At 34.8% G+C, this 17,496-nt stretch overlaps 1 protein-coding gene across 2 annotated transcripts in view; it reads left to right on the top strand.

Annotated features, from left to right (window-relative positions):
- Positions 1-17,496, top strand: part of SMAD4 (SMAD family member 4) — a 59,283-nt gene that overhangs the window by 23,370 nt on the left and 18,417 nt on the right. For both annotated transcript variants that reach the window (XR_003793988.1, XM_029225660.1), the window contains exons 5-8: positions 1,430-1,642; positions 4,629-4,748; positions 4,843-4,959; positions 6,386-6,439. Coding sequence is in view for 1 of the 2 variants with exons in the window: in XM_029225660.1 (XP_029081493.1) it covers positions 1,430-1,642; positions 4,629-4,748; positions 4,843-4,959; positions 6,386-6,439 (504 nt within the window). In the remaining variant the exon portion in view is untranslated. The remainder of the gene's footprint in view (positions 1-1,429; positions 1,643-4,628; positions 4,749-4,842; positions 4,960-6,385; positions 6,440-17,496) is intronic.

Below are 17,496 nucleotides of genomic sequence, written 5' to 3'. Positions count from 1 at the left end.
ATATTTTTGAAGAGTATAATTTTTAAGAAATTGAATAAATACAGTCATACCCACTTTATGTCTCAAATGATTTTTTCTTTGCATTTTTATAATTTGGCCAACATTAGTGGTGAGTGGTTAGATCCACTTTTTTTACTGACATATAATGATATGTTAAGCTCCTTTTGGTTATCTCTGTTTCCATAGAATTTTCTAAAGAGAAACTCTTTGTAGTGGAATTTATGGGTCTTAAAAATATCAGCATCTTCATTACTTTTGATGCATGAAAAAACCCTTTAAGAGATTGTATGTGGAAGTCTGAACAATAGATTATTATTACCTCTTTGAAATATTCTCAGTTTAATAAAAAAGTAGCTGTGTAACTAGTTATTATTTATGTGTAATGGATTTTTTCAAAGATTAACATAGAGAAAGATAAGGAGCATTATATGCTGATTCTCAATGGAAAAGAGAATGTCTTTTTGTGGACTGTTAACTGCTCTAAGAAAAGAACCTAGTGTTAGAGTTCAACGGATTATAAAATTCTAGGGTAGTGTTAGTTCAGATGCAGTAAAGCATTGTTCGCTAAAGATAAAAAGCAAACCCCAAAACTATAGCCTAAAAAGAAATGGGGAGGTTCTGGGCAAGAGAACCATTGATTATTATAAATGCAGCTTCAATTTTCCTTTTTTTCCTCACAACAAAGCCAACTAATTATTCCCTGGTTTGTTCAAGAAAAGGTGTTATATCAGCTAGAGCCTAGCTTTGCTTATTAAGGTGTAACCACGTAGGTGAAAGATGTTGTTTATCGAGTTTTTTCACACTACATATTTATCAAACATCATTATTTGGATTGGGTTTCTAGAAGGAAATTTCAGTTTGACTTACCATTTGGGATTTTTCTGCTCATTCTGACCTTTTAGGGGACATTCAGTATACTTCACTTTCAAAGAATATGTTACTAAACAGTAATTCTAGATCTGGAATTGGATAGCTGTCAGATCCCACTCATATTTTTACACCGTGAAATTAGCAAAAAGATTTTAAAAAGTAATTACTTGATCTCAATTTGGTCGTCTTAACTAGGTAAATATTTTCCCCAGCCACTTGATTTTTTGTCTACTTTATTCTATGTATTTAAGGTGATGATTACTTTTAGATTATTAATCAAGAAACTAAAAATACCTCTTTAGGACCATTGCTGGAGGTTGTTGGAATATGGTCTACCTTCAGATTTCAAGGAGTCAGTCAGATTGAGCTGATGCCACTACCTCTAAATAAATAGCTTTTGCTGATAGAATAGTATGCTTTAAAAATAGTACTAGAAAATTCTGAGTTAGACTGATATACACTATAGTTGATTTAAGGTGTTGTTATATTAGTTATAAGATTTTTTTTTCTGGGAATAGAAGCTTATAAGATTTTAAAATATGTTTGCTTTTCTGTATAGCTCCACCTAGTATGTTGGTGAAGGATGAATATGTTCATGACTTTGAGGGACAGCCATCATTATCCACTGAAGGGCATTCAATTCAAACCATCCAGCATCCACCAAGTAATCGTGCATCGACGGAGACCTACAGCACCCCAGCTCTCTTAGCCCCATCTGAGTCTAACGCTACCAGCACCACCAACTTTCCCAACATTCCTGTGGCTTCCACAAGTGAGTTGTAGAGTCAGATGTAGTCAGCAAGATGAATTTTCCTAACCATTATATATTTATAGGTAGCCACTTGGAGGAAACCTCCAAGTAAGTGAAAATTAAAAGTACTCTGGTATCTTTCATAGGTAAACAAGCATTAAATAGGTTTTTGAGTTGTCCTGGAAAAAAATGGTGTTTGTAATTTATTTAAATGTTCTTATGTTGATGTATAGTCACTTGGAATTTAAGTAATGATTTAAATTAATGGTGTAATTTGTACTTTATTACACGCAGAAGTAAGAAGTCTCTTAAGCTTTCAGATCTACTTTAGAGAAATATTTAAGTTACCAACAAGTAGTTTTGAACCAAGAGGTTTATAAAAATCTTTGTTAATGGAATCGCAAGCTTTCCTCTAATCAGTATTTTTATTTTGCTTTATCTGGCAGAATATTACTTTATAATAGTCATCTCAGTCTCCAGTTGTGCAAACTTAGAAAAAGGAATCTTGACAAATTTGTTAGTAACAAACTCAAGATAGATGTTAAGTATTTTAGTCAACTTTCAAATAAAGCTAAATTCTGTGTATCTAACTTTATTTTATTTTTTTTCTAACAAGTCTATTTTCAAAAGATTCTTCCCATTAAAGAGGTACTCACCTTCTCTGCCATGTCATGGAGGCAGAGTGCTATTAGGTTCAGATTTTCTTGGGGCCTGGTCAAGGAAATAATGACCTTATTTTCATAGCCACCAAAGGTTGGACAGTTTTCAACTTGGCAAGTTGAGTGGCCTTTTTTTTGTTTTTAAATTAATCACAGAACAGGATCTTCGCATTTGTATTGTGTTATTTGTACCTGCTTGCTAAGGAGATTGTATCTAAGCCCACATCAGCAGTGAATTGTTGATAGATCTGGACTGATACTTGTTAGTTGATATCAAAGGAAGCATTATTCTGTTTAATATCAGATCAGATTCAACATAGAAAGTTGATCTTTGGAATAAATGGAGGACTGATTTCTACAATTGAGTTTCAAATAAAGTATACCAAATTTCCCCCTCTTTAATTCATTTTACCTCTTCACACAATATCTTTTGGATTTGCTACATGAGATGACAGTCTCACTATAGACAGCATATTCCAAGTGGGCCATATAGGTTAAACACAAACTTGAGAACCTGAACCTTTAACCACTTGGTGCTTCTGTTACCTGTCTACTCTTTATTCACTAATTTGGGAATATAGTTGACAAACAGAGTGGGTAGGGAAGGAGAATAAAAGAAGGTATGTTACAGCCACTTGAGCATAGATTAGTGCCACTTAACCTCTGTTGATACTACCTGGAGGTTGAATTTGCATGCCTTTGTTGATGCTTGCTAAAGTGACTTCATTTTAACTGTTACGTTCCCTGGGGCTGAGTCCTATTCAAATAAAGTGATATGAATGAAATGTGGATAATTTTGTCTTGGTGTTTTTTGGATATATTTTCGCAATGAGTAATGATTACCATAAGTTTTAGAATTTGTTGCAGAATGTTTCCTTAGATCTCAAAAAGTGTATTGATAAAATTAGAAGAAAGAAAAGAAATTGGACTAAAATAGGGGAATTGGAAGACTACGTGAGCTGATTTAGTTGTTTAATTTCATTTTATGTACTTGGAATTGTGTAATGGAAATACTCAGTACAGATAACTGCAGTGGGCTTTATGTTCATTTGGTACCTGAATATCTTCAGGGTTTCTTTCTAAATATCTGTAGTAAATTAAAATAATTTAATTTCTTCTGCATAGTGACAGTTTTTGTAAGATAGCTAAAAGTATGCGCCATGTACAGTCGTTAAAAAGCAAGAGTAAAAATTTAATTAACCTTTAAAGATGCAAAAATTTGAGGGGGATGAATAGGATGGGAGGTAGCTGAAAACATCCTCTTAAAAAAAAATAGGGAGTATTGAAGTAGTCTCTTTAGCTTTTAATTTTATAATCTTAGCCTTAAAGAAATGTGAGTTGTAGAGAGGAGAAAGATGTTCCTTTTTCTTGATACTTTGAGCTGTTCATTGCATATTCGAGCAATGGTGTCATTTACTCTCTTCTATCTGATTATACTCCCACATAGATGAGAAAAGATTGAGGTAATGACAGTAACAAATAACAATTATGGAATTTCATTGCTTTCCAAGTGAGATGCACAGTTGACTTAATTAATTCTTGCTTGAAGAAATTAAGCTTTTTCTGTACAAAAAATAAAGCCTTAAAAATGTAAGCAATTTCTTAGAATGGTTTTGAATAGAATAGTTCTCCTGGTATATTACATACAGAGAGAGCAACTAATTTCTTGTGAATCCAGGAGTATGATAGTGTTCTTAGAGGCAATTCTTGATTTTTAAAAGCACATGAAAAAATTTCAAAATAGACTGATTTTTTGTTTTGTTTTGTTTTAACTAGCAGATGCTGTGTTGATTGGACAGTGGAGCTTACCTTTTTTTTTTTTTAACCTTCTCACCTTACCCATCACATTCCATTTAAAATATTTGCCTGCTCTCCTTTTCTTTGATCACCCTCTAGCATTCTGCCATTACTAGTACCCGTGCTGCTAATAATGAACTTTCCAGTTTTCAACATTTTCTTGAGCCTGGACTTTTGGAGTCCTAGTCAGAAAGGTCCAGAGCTAGATGGAGTGGCTGGGAGTGAGCTGATGTGCTTCTGAAGAAGTTATTATGATAGGCTAGACCTATAGTGGGGTTTTGCTGGCATTTGAAGAATATTTGTGAAGAAATGGGCCAATAAAATTAGGTAGATATTACTTAAAGATAGAATAATTTTGAACTTCTTCAAGTTAAGGTTTGCCTTTATAGATGACTCTAGGGTTTTTTTATTATATAGGCCATGGATGAATTCTACTTTTTGCTCATCTTTGTAATTGTGACCATCAGATATAATTGATCCTTCATTTACTGTATAAAACCATAGGATTGCCTCTATAAATGTACCATATTAATGTCTTCTTGTTCCTCTAGGTCAGCCTGCCAGTATACTGGCAGGCAGCCATAGTGAAGGATTGTTGCAGATAGCTTCAGGGCCTCAGCCAGGACAGCAGCAGAATGGATTTACTGGTCAGCCAGCTACTTACCATCATAGTATGTATATGCTTTTTAAAATCTTCTAAGTAGTTGAGAAAAAATAGGCAGAGTTTATAAAAGCAAATTAATCCATGTGGGCCTTAATTTTTAGACAGCACTACCACCTGGACTGGAAGTAGAACTGCACCATACACACCTAATTTGCCTCACCATCAAAACGGCCATCTTCAGCACCACCCGCCTATGCCGCCCCATCCCGGACATTACTGTAAGCTCTTGTTTTTGTTGTAAGGGCCTTTTCTTTTTGAGAACTTTGTTTTCTTTCTATTTTTTTAAAAATGTTTTTACATCTTTTAGTCATCTTACAATTTGGTTTCATTAAATGATTAGTGCTTTTCAGTATTTTTGGTAAACAGTTTTATTTTTCATAGTTATGTTATCATACCTTTGTTTTAGAGGATTGATATTTACAGAATACTTTTATTTCTTTGTTGCTGATATTTCATTAACACCACATTGATTGCCATTCATTTGTTTGTTTTGTGTATGTTGTTAGATCTCATGTGTATCTGTATATCCACCCTAAGTGTATTGAAACTCCTTGAGTGTCAAGATCTCAAGGTTTCTCTCACCACAGAGTTCAGCATACCATAGACACTCAGATGTTGAATCTGTCATTCCTCTACTCTGTGCAGGCTTGATTGGGAGGGATACCCTACTGATAACCATAGCTTGTAGTTTCAGGCAGAACAGGAACATTGTTCATTTGGCCTAGTAAAATCAAGAATATAAATCTTTCATATATATTAAATCCCTTTTCCTCCATTATAAGATTAATAATACCAAAGAAAACTTGGAAAATACACAGAGGAGTAAATAAGAAAATAAAAGTTATCCAGAATCCTACTACCCAGAGATATCTACTTCTAATATTTTGTCACATTTTTCCTTCCAGTCATATAGTCGGGTATATATATAAATTTGGGGGGAGGAGGACATCAGACTGTGACTATGTTGTTGTACCCTGCTTTTTTACAGTTATGTTACTATTTTTCCATGTCTTCAGAGAATGTAGTTTTTAATGGCTGCCTGGGCCAGCATAGTTGTTACGGGTGCTGAGTTTGGACCCTTAACTGGCTGTGTGACCACTGGCAAATTATTTAACCTCCCTAAGACTTAAGGGTAGTAATAGTAGTATCTGTCTCAGGGATGTTGTAAGAAGTAAATGTAATAATTCATGTGAGGTGTTTAGCACAATGTCTTAACACATAATAGTCTCTCAGTTATGTTAGCTACTGTGCCATTTTGTAAATATTCTTAATTTAATAAACGATAAACACTTGTTTTAAAATGGACCTCACAATTTGAATTATTATTATATATTACATTATGAATTGTACTGTATTACATGGATAATTTATAATTACATTAAATTTTGCATGTACAACTATCGTAAATTGTTTAACAGTTGGTATACAGCTCTAAAATGTTGACTATTAAATGGCTACAAAAGTACAAGAGTATTTGCTTATTATAATTATAAAGTAAACTGAGCTTTTACATTCTTAGACATTGCATAAGCTTGATCTAAACAGTTCCTAAGGTATGATAGTTATATTTAAGGTTTATTAAAAGTTTCAGCATTGGAAAACTTTTAATAAATGAAAATGGGATTTTTATTGTCTTTTCTTTAGGGCCGCCAGTTCACAATGAGCTTGCATTCCAGCCTCCCATTTCTAACCATCCTGGTAAGTGTATTTCAAAATTAATTCCCTACATTTAGCTTTTCTTTATGGCAATTGAAACACATACACACAGAGAGATTTTAATATAACTCCAGAGTAACTTAACTTTTCAGATAAGTACAATACTCATTATGGCATTAGTTAATCAACAGTTTATGAGTAACCAATATAAGCACACACAAACTGTCCATATTTGATTTTTTTTAACTGTCTCTGAAAGAAAAGACAAGAACTGCATTTTCGGCTAAAATATAAAGTACCAAAATACCAGTTTTAAGATGCATGTAATACATAAATATGCAGTAGAAGAAACTAGGTTTCAAAATAGAACAGCTGTAAAACTGTAGCTTAAAAAGCCAGGAAGAATCTGAAGTAGATGCTGAACAGAAAAATAATACACCATATCTGTCTTAGAAGGTAGATTCAGGAATCTCTGGTTAACTGCAATTTAGAAACTGTTTGCACTAAATTATGTTCAAAAGAGTAGATGAAATAGCTAAACTATAGAAGTAATAAAAGAGAAAGTTTGGAAATAAAAGAAAATATTGAAGGCTTCTTAACATAAACAGTGGATTTTGATTTGCTTTTCTTCCCTCCGTCCTATCCTATCTGTTTTTCTTAGAAAGATGCAGCTATATAATTTCAGTTCATCACCTTAATTTTCCCCCTAGTTTTACAAAAATTTTATTATGGAGAATTTCAACATATACCAAATACAAGTATAGAAAATTGTACTCATTCCTCAGTTTCAGCTATTATCAACTAATGGCCAATCTTGTTTCATTTATACCCTCACCTACTTTTCATATCCTTACCTATCATTTTGATGGAAATACTATATAATCATTTGATACATAAATATTTCAGTATATATTTCCATTGAAGATTTTTAAAAAATATAACTACAGTAACCATAATGGTCAATTTAAAGAGTAACTTATAGTTCCTCAAATAGATAATTTTCTTAAACAGTGTTCTGCTATTTATTATTTATGTTGGTTCTAACTTTTCTTCTAGCTGTTAAAGAAAAATAACATTGAGGGTAAGATCTTTATGCTTATAATTCTTCTCATATTTCAGTTTCGGGAATTTGAAGAATTTCTGGATCAAAAGGCCACATTGCTTTAGTGATCACATCAGAGTATGAGAACCAGTTTTATCATGCTCACCAGCAGTAGATGTGATACTTCAATTAACTTTTACTGATTTAGGAGGCAAATATTTGTTTTGATAAGGAGAAAAATGCTGCTGGTGGGACAGAAATATTTTTTAACGATACATATTTACTAGTTACATGTTTACATTTTTTAACATATTTTTTAATCATACATATTACTAGTTAAATTATCCTCTTAAGTGGATTTTCTGTATGTTATTTGCATATTTTTGTGGTTTTAAACATTTTTTGTGGGTCAAGGGGTCTTGCCTTTCTATAAACATTTTTATTAAGAAATGTAATAAAGAGAACGTACATAAAACCAGTATACATACAGTCTGATGAATAACATTAAAGCCAACACATGTGTAACCAACACCCAGACTGAAAATTAAAACATTACAGCACCCTCAGAAATTTTCCCTCCCCATGCATTTTGTCTCAGTCAAAAACTTTTCATCTCCTCCTGCAGAGATAACCACTATCCTGCTTTTTATGGATTTAATTTTTTTGCTCTTTGAAAATGATGAATGCATCCCTAAACAATCCAGTAGTTTGGTTTTACTGCTTCTTGAAATTATATAAATGAAATCATTGTATCAGAATCTTAATTCATGTTAATAAGCATATTGTGATAAAAGGGGGAAATCTGGAGTCTTAAGAATGAGAATTTTGCTGGCTTCAAGGCAGCACCATTGACAATCAGTAGTGACCCCTGGCAAATTGGGGGGTGTGGTTCTCATTGTTCATATGGCTTGGCAGAAGGTGGTCCACAGGAGTAGGGATAATCAGGGCTCTGAAGAAAGATCTACCGTGGATGAATAGTGGAGTGGGGTTGGGAATGGTGGCATTTAGCTAGTTATTTGGACTCCGTTTTGGATTCAGCAGTTGCTTTGGCCTCTTGATGGATTTACTTCATTCTCATGGTAGAACTCATGTTGAGGCCTAACAGCTCCTGGTGGTTAGGGAATAGCATTCACTAGTTTTGAGGATATGCATCTGTAGGACCCTGCACTGGCATTAAAGCCTCTGTTTTTGAGTAGAACGGGAAGTGACTTAATGGCGAGGATGATACTGAAAGGTCTTTGTCCACGTGGTTGCGGGAGGGGTCAGCTCTGCGCCTGTACCATTAATGGAGTCAGCTTGTTGGAGCCCAGCTGGCTGTGAACTCTCTGACTGTGAATACGGATGGGCCCCAGAAGAGTTCTACCTCACAGCTGTTCTTCATTTCTCCTCTTGCACTGGTAAGAGAATATGCTGACTGGTCTTCCTAATGGGACAGCTTCCAGTCATAGTGCCCTCCTCCCCTACCATTTAATCTCTACTGCTACTCAGTATTTCTTTTAAAATTTGAATCTAGTTATGTTATTTCTCTGTTGAAGAACTTGCACTGACTTCCCTACTTATTGCTTAGCCTATAGGATAAAGTCCAGATTCCTTAGCTGGGCAGAAAAGGATCTCTGATCCGGGACCCTGCATACTTCTCTAACTTCATCTCTTCATACTTTAACCATCCTGAACTGCTCACCCAAGCTTGCTTGACTATATCATCCCTCTGTACTTTTTTTGTGCATGGTGTTCTCTGCCAGATATGTTATATACTCTGTATTAGTTGTCTGTTGTTTGCTCTGGCTCATAGTCTCTTGAGCTTGCAGTCAAGTTGTTGGCTCAGGCTGCCACCATCTGAAAGCTTTTCTGGGGTTGGAGAATTCACTTTCATGGTGGCTTACCACCTATCTGGCAAGTTAGTGGTATTGTGGGCAGGAAGCTCCAGTTTCTTTCTGCATGGACCTCTCTGCAGAGTTTCTTGAGTATCTTCACATGGCAGCTTGCTTCCTCCAAAGTTGAGTGATCTAGAGAAAGCAAGACAGAACCTCGGGGTCTTTTAAGACTTAACCTCATAAATCACATCTTCATTTTTTTAAGATCCTATTTTGTAGAGAGGGGACTATACAAGAATGTGAATATCAGGAGGTGAGAATCATTGGCGCCATACCTCACACCCCTACCCTCTTAAGTGTGGTGGCCTCTTTTAAAGTCACACCACAGTTGTGAAGAAGCATTCCCTAATCCCTCGTGTCCCCTGTTATCTAGTGCTTTGTAAATCCTAGCTAGTAGTTTACAAGATCTGCTATCGTTGTTTCATGAACAAATAGAAAAGGAAACCAAAGTAAAAATATTTTGTATTAGGTGTATGGTTAATGCAGCCCTTTAAGGTTTGATTAAGAAATGCTAAAATATTCTACCACTGACTTAGGACTGTATAGATGGGAAATATGCATATCTGAATACGTAAAATATTTTTAATAATTAAAAATCATCAATAATATATAGTATATCTGTTTTGATAAAGTATTTTTGAATATAATTGCATGTATGTCTTAGGAAATATAAGTAATATAAATTGTTGAAAGTGAAAAAAAGTTAGTATTGGTCTTTACCTTGGTATAAAAGATTTCAGACAGGACATATACTTGGTGATTTCTAGGCTTTGATAACTAAGTTGAAAAATATTTTTGGAAAAAGTTACTCATTTCATTTTTAATCATTTCTTTTTATGGACTAACACTCTTGCTTTTTTGTAAAGCTGAGATATATTCATTAAATTAAATATTGATTGCAAATTAAAGCGAAGAGTTTCCTCAGCGTCTTTGAGATTGTTTTGGTCACTGATAAATGAATACAGAATTCACAGATTTTCAAATTCAGGTTGTGTTCTAGTACTTTGGAACTAACTACCATTTAAGAGAGTACCTTTATATTTTCATGAAAGATTCACATACGACATCTCATTCAGATATAAATAATAAAAGGAATAATTCATAATGAGTCATTTAGGTGCTTCAACCAAATTTCTAACTTTTTCTTGAATGACTCTTGTTTCAGAAATTAAAGATAATACCTTGGAGACTTACATTTTCTATTATAATTGAATAACAATTTTTTGATAAAGCTGTGCTTTGTAATATGTTTTCTCATTACAAAAAATATTTAGCTGAGTTTTTATATTAAAAAAAATTCATGTTCTTAACTCGTCTTTCAAAACCTTTCCTCTGGTCCGTGATGAGCAAGCAGCCCATAGACTTCATGGGACCAGTTGAACCTCACTAACTTAAGGAACAAGAAACTAAAAATAGCAACGTCAGCAAGCACATAACAATCCCACTCCCTTTCAAGTGAGTTGGGACGTTAAGAAAGCTCTCTTGGAAATGAGTAAATTCTGTCTTGCTGTTGATACTAGTTTTGAGAGGCTGCAGACTTGTCACTTATGTGGCATTTGGTCCTTGGAGCAAAAGAGCACAGAGAGATCTAGAAAGGCTTAATGAGTGTTTCCTGTTACCTCCTCCTGTTTTAAAAATAAGAATGTTCCCTCCTGGTTGTATAACAAATTTAGAGTGGACTCTAAACCTTTAGAACCATTTCTAAACCTTTAGAAAAGGTTTTCACATGGTATTTTGTATCCCAGCACCACTAACTTCTCTGGATTACCTATTAGGTTACCTCTAGCCCTGTCTCTCCTCACAGATAGTAACCCCCTTCCTCCTGCTTTCCTGGGCCTTAATAATCCTTTTAATTAGAAGGTCATTTTTCATCCCTGGTCCGTGGTGCAACTCTGATGTCACTTTCCTTTTATACTCAGAGCTTGCCAAATGCAGCTTTATGTAACCATCATTGTTGTATGCTGTCTGAAATATTAGGCAAACAAAAACCCCTTTGGTGACTGGGAAATAATAACATAATGTTTAAGTGTAGTTGCAGATGTTGCAATTTATGATGATAAAAGTTATTTTTCTTATTTAAACATGGAGATTATACAGCTCCCCTTTTCCCCCTCAATTGACTCTCTCGGAAAAAAGATTGCTTGCCATGGAACTTCACTTGTAAATAGTATTCTTCAATATGAACTAGGAAATGCATGTACTTGGATCTCATTTTTTTAACCAGCGTTGAAAACATTCGTGACTTCAGGATATTATTTGTAACAAAATTTACTGTTTGGGCTGATTGTTAAAGACCTTATTAAAGTGCTGTTACTGTTTATTGCTGCCAAAACATTGGGTAATTGTTATCTTGTCTTAAACAACCTCTTTAGTTTTAGCTTCAACCAGTATACCTGCCTGTTACGTTGGCTGAAGCTTCTTGTCCATAGCATAATGTGATGCCTTTAATAAAGAGTTTTACTATAAGGAACAGCTTCATAAATATTTCAAAACTAGCTTTTTAAGAAGGCACTTCAGTATATCGCTGGTTTTCATGTTCTCATGATAATAAAAATAAAATATTTATTTTTATAAATATTATATTTTATTATTATATATTATTATATATTTTATTATTTATATTTTATTATAAATAATAAAAATATTTAAAGGAGTGTTTGTGATTAGTTGGTTGTTCTGTATGGCAAAACATTTGAATTATTAAGTTTTTGAATCATCCAGTTTTCAGGTGGTCTCTTTTATTAATACTTCATTGGAAAGTCCTTTTTTCCTTGACAACATTTTGAAAAGCAATTAGATACATAGACTTTACAGGATTTTTGTTTTTAATATATTTTAAGCATTAATTATACTTCATTTTAACATCTTTTGGGAGGTTTGAAGAAATGTATTTTTTTTGTCATTCTGAGTATCTTTTTATATTGTTGAAAATTCTAGGTCAGCCAGAGTTCATAAATGGCACAGTGAGATGCAGATAAATAATTGGTTTATCATAGAAAACTTTCAATCTCTAATAAATGGCACTGGCCTTTATTCCCCCCTTATGTCAGACCCCTTTCTGCTCTAGGGCTTTTGCATTTGCTTTCCTCTTGAGCTGTTCATTCACAGTCTCCACATAGATACATGGTCTTTCAGGTCTGACTTTTTCGGATAGGATGTGCCCCTACTGTCTAGTCTGAAGTACCTTTCCACTCATCTTCTGTCCCATACTCTGTTTTATTTTCTTCACCGTGTTTATCATTACCTGAGTTGTCTTGTTCATTTATTTGATTACTTGTCTGCCTCTGCACCTCCATGAAAATAGGACAGTAGCTGCCTTGTTTACTGCTGTGTGTGCCTACAGTGATTCTTATGTACCCCATAAATACCTGTTATTTAAAAAAGGAAAATCAAATAATTTGCATGTATGTGGGCTCTATGTAATAACTGTATTCACACAAAAATTAGAAATACTTGATCAACGATATTTGCAAACCAAACCTAGTAGTGGCTCTCTTTTGCTCAGTTATTTAAAATCATTTATTGAAGTTCAAATGAATACATTCAACACATTTTCAGAGTTAAAATTGTAGTAGTTTGAATTATTTGTAGTGAGGTGGATGAACCTAGAGACTGTCATACAGAGTGAAGTAAGTCAGAAAGATAAAAACAAATACCGTATGCTAACACATATATGGAATCGAAAAAAAAAAAACGTTCTCAAGAACCTAGGGGCAGGACAGGAATAAAGACACAAACATAGAGAATGGACTTGAGGACACGGGGAGGGGGAAGGGTAAGCTGAGACGAAGTGAGAGAGTGGCTTGGACATATGTACACTACCAAATGTAAAATAGATAGCTAGTGGGAAGCAGCTGTGTAGTACAGGGAGATCAGCTCGGTGCTTTGTGACCACCTAGAGGGGTGGGATAGGGAGAGTAGGAGGGAGACACAAGAGGGAGGAGATATGGGGATGTATGTATATGTATAGCTGATTCACTTTGCTATACAGCAGAAACTAACACACCATTGTAAAGCAATTATACTCCAATAAAGAGGTTTAAAAACCAGTTTAAACCTGGTTTAAACTGAGAGGGCAGACAGCAGAAGCAAGAAGAACTACAATCCTGCAGCCTGTGGAATTAAAACCACATTCACAGAAAGACAGCCCTCTGCCTTTTCATCTCGTCTATGTACCAGATGAAGGAACAAGATAAAACCCCAGAAAAAACAACTAAATGAAGTAGAGTTAGGCAACCTTCCAGAAAAGGAATTCAGAATGATGATAGTGAAGATGATCCAGGACCTCAGAAAAAGAATGGAGGCAAAGATTGAGAAGATGTAAGAAATGTTTAACAAAGACCTAGAAGAATTAAAGAACAAACAAACAGATGAACAATACAGTAACTGAAGTGAAAAATACACTAGAAGGAATCAATAGCAGAATAACTGAGGCAGAACGGATAGGTGACCTGGAAGACAGAATCGTGGAATTTATGGCTGCAGAACAGAATTTTAAAAAAAAGAAAGAAAAGAAATGAAGGCAGCCTAAGAGACCTCTGGGACAGTATTAAACGCAACAACATTCGCATTATAGGGGTCCCAGAAGGAGAAGAGAGAGAGAAAGGACCCGAGAAAATATTTGAAGAGATTGTAGTCGAAAACTTCCCTAACATGGGAAAGGAAATAGCCACCCAAGTCCAGGAACCACAGAGAGTCCCATACAGGATAAACCCAAGGAGAAACACACCAAGACACATAGTAATCAAATTGGCAAAATTTAAAGACAAAGAAAAATTATTGAAAGCAGCAAGGGAAAAACGACAAATAACATACAAGGGAACTCCCATAAGGTTAACAGCTGATTTCTCAGCAGAAACTCTACAAGCCAGAAGGGAGTGGCATGACATATTTAAAGTGATGAAAGGGAAGAACCTACAACCAAGATTACACTAGCGGGCAAGGACCTCATTCAGATTTGATGGAGAAATCAGAAGCTTTACAGACAAGCAAAAGCTATGGAGAAATCAAAGGCTTTACAGACAAGCAAAAGCTAAGAGAATTCAGCACCACCAAACCAGCTCTACAACAAATGCTAAAGGAACTTCTCTAAGTGGGAAACACAAGAGAAGAAAACAACCTACAAAAACAAACCCAAAACAATTAAGAAAATGGTATTAGGAACATACATATCTATAATTACCTTAAACGTGAATGGATTAAATGCTCCAACCAAAAGACACAGGCTCGCTGAATGGATACAAGAACAAGACCCATATATATGCTGTCTACAAAAGACCCACTTAAGACCTAGGGACACATACAGACTGAAAGTGAGGGGATGGAAAAAGATACTCCATGAAAATGGAAATCAAAAGAAAGCTGGAGTAGCAATACTCATATCAGATAAAATGGACTTTAAAGTACAGAAGGTTACAAGAGACAAGGAAGGATACTACAGGATGATCAAGGGATCAATCCAAGAAGAAGATATAACAATTATATATGCACCCAACATAGGAGCACCTCAATACATAAGGCAACTGCTAACAGCTCTAAAAGAGGAAATCGACAGTAACACAATAACAGTGGGGGACTTTAACACCTCACTTACACCAATGGACAGATCATCCAAACAGAAGATTAATAAGGAAACACAAGCCTTAAATGACACAATAGACTAGATAGATTTAATTGATATTTATAGAACATTCCATCCCAAAACAGCAGATTATGGTTTCTTCTCAGGTGCACACAGAAAGTTCTCCAGGATAGATCACATCTTGGGTCACAAATCAAGCCTCAGTAAATTTAAGAAAATTGAAATCATATCAAGCATCTTTTCTGACCACAACGCTATGAGATTAGAAATCAGTTACAGGGGAAAAAACGTAAAAAACACAAACACATGGAGGCTAAACCATACGTTACTAAATAACCAAGAGATCACTGAAGAAATCAAAGAGAAAATCAAAAAATACCTAGAGACAAATGACAATGAAAACACGACGATCCAAAACCTATGGGATGCGGCAAAAGCAGTTCTAAGAGGGAAGTTTATAGCAATACAATCCTACCTCAAGAAACAACAAACATCTCAAACAATCTAATCTTACACCTAAAGGAACTAGAGAAAGAAGAACAAACAAAACCCAAAGTTAGTAGAAGGAAAGAAATCATAAAGATCAGAGCAGAAATAAATGAAATAGAAACAAAGAAAACTAGCAAAAATCAATAAAGCAAAAAGCTGGTTCTTTGAGAAGATAAACAAAATTGATAAACCATTAGCCAGTCTCATGAAGAAGAAGAGGGAGTAGACTCAAATCAATAAAATTAGAAATGAAAAAGGAGAAGTTACAACAGACACCGCAGAAATACAAAGCATCCTAAGAGACTACTACAAGCAACTCTGCTAATAAAATGGACAAGCTGGAAGAAATGGACAAATTCTTAGAAAGGTGTAACCTTCCAAGACTGAAACAGGAAGAAATAGAAAATATGAACAGACCGTCGCAAGCAATGAAATTGAAACTGTGATTAAAAATCTCCCAACAAACAGAAGTCCAGGACCAGATGGCTTCACGGGTGAATTCTATCAAACATTTTGAGAAGAGCTAACACCCATCCTTCTCAAACTCTTCCAAAAAATTGCAGAGGAAGGAACACTCCCAAACTCATTCTATGAAGCCACCATCACCCTGATACCAAAACCAGACAAAGATACTACAAAAAAAGAAAATTATAGACCAATATCACTGATGAATATAGATGCAAACATCCTCAAGAAAATACTAGCAAACAGAATCCAACAACACATTAAAAGGATAATACACCATGATCAAGTGGGATTTATCCCAGGCATTCAAGGATTCTTCAATATATGCAAATCAGTGTGATAACACCATATTAACAAATTGAAGAATAAAAACCATATGATCATCTCAGTAGATGCAGAAAAAGCTTTTGACAAAATTCATCACCTATTTATGATAAAAACCCTCCAGAAAGTGGGCATAGAGGGAACCTACCTCAACAAAATTAAGGCCATATACGACAAAGCCACAACAAACATTCTCAGTGGTGAAAAAGTGAATGCATTTCCTCTAAGATCAGGAACAAGACAAGGATGTCCACTCTCACCACTGTTATTCAACATAATTTTGGAAGTCCTAGCCACCGCAATCAGAGAAGAAAGAGAAGTAAAAGGAATACAGATTGGAAAAGAAGTAAAACTATCACTGTTTGCAGATGACATGATACTATACATAGAGAATCCTAAAGATGCTACCAGAAAACTACTAGAGCTAATCAATGAATTTGGTAAAGTTGCAGGATACAAAATTAATGTACAGAAATCTCTTGCATTCCTATACACTGATGATGACAAATCTGAAAGAGAAATTAAGGAAACACTCCCATTTACCATTGCAACAAAAAGAATAAAATACCTAGGAATAAACCTACCTAGAGAGACAAAAGACCTGTATACAGAAAACTATAAAACACTGAGAAAGAAATTAAAGATGATACCAACAGATGGAGAGATACACCATGTTCTTGGATTGGCAGAATCAATATTGTGAAAATGACTCTACTACCCAAAGCAATCTACAGATTCAGTGCAATCCCTATCAAATTACCAATGTCATTTTTTGCAGAACTAGAAGAAAAAATCTTAAAATTTGTATGGAATCACAAAAGACCCCAAATAGCCAAAGGACTCTTGAGGGAAAAAAAAACAGAGCTGGAGGAATAAGACTCCCTGACTTTGGGCTATACTACAAAGCTACAGTAATCAAGACATTATGGTACTGGCACAAAAACAGAAACATAGATCAATGGAACAAGATAGAAAGCCCAGAGATAAACCCATGCACCTATGCTCAACTAATCTATGACAAAGGAGGCAAGGATATACAATGGAGAAAAGACAGTCTCTTCAATAAGTGGTGCTGGGAAAACTGGACAGCTACATGTAAAAGAATGAAATTAGAACACTCCCTGACACCATACACAAAAATAAACTCAAAATGGAGTAGAGACCTAAATGTAAGACCAGACACTATAAATCTCTTAGAGGAAAACATAGGAAGAACACTCTTTGACATAAATCACAGCAAGATCTTTTTTGGTCCACCTCCTACAGTAATGGAAATAAAAACAAAAATAAACAATTGGGACCTAATGTAACTTAAAACTGTTTG

The sequence above is a fragment of the Monodon monoceros genome, unplaced genomic scaffold (genome assembly GCF_005190385.1).
Source record: "Monodon monoceros isolate NGI ecotype Baffin Bay Population unplaced genomic scaffold, NGI_Narwhal_1 Super_Scaffold_1, whole genome shotgun sequence".
NCBI lineage: Eukaryota > Metazoa > Chordata > Mammalia > Artiodactyla > Monodontidae > Monodon > Monodon monoceros.
The sequence above is the reverse complement of the archived record's forward strand: the minus strand, read 5'-3'. Positions and strand labels throughout refer to the sequence as shown.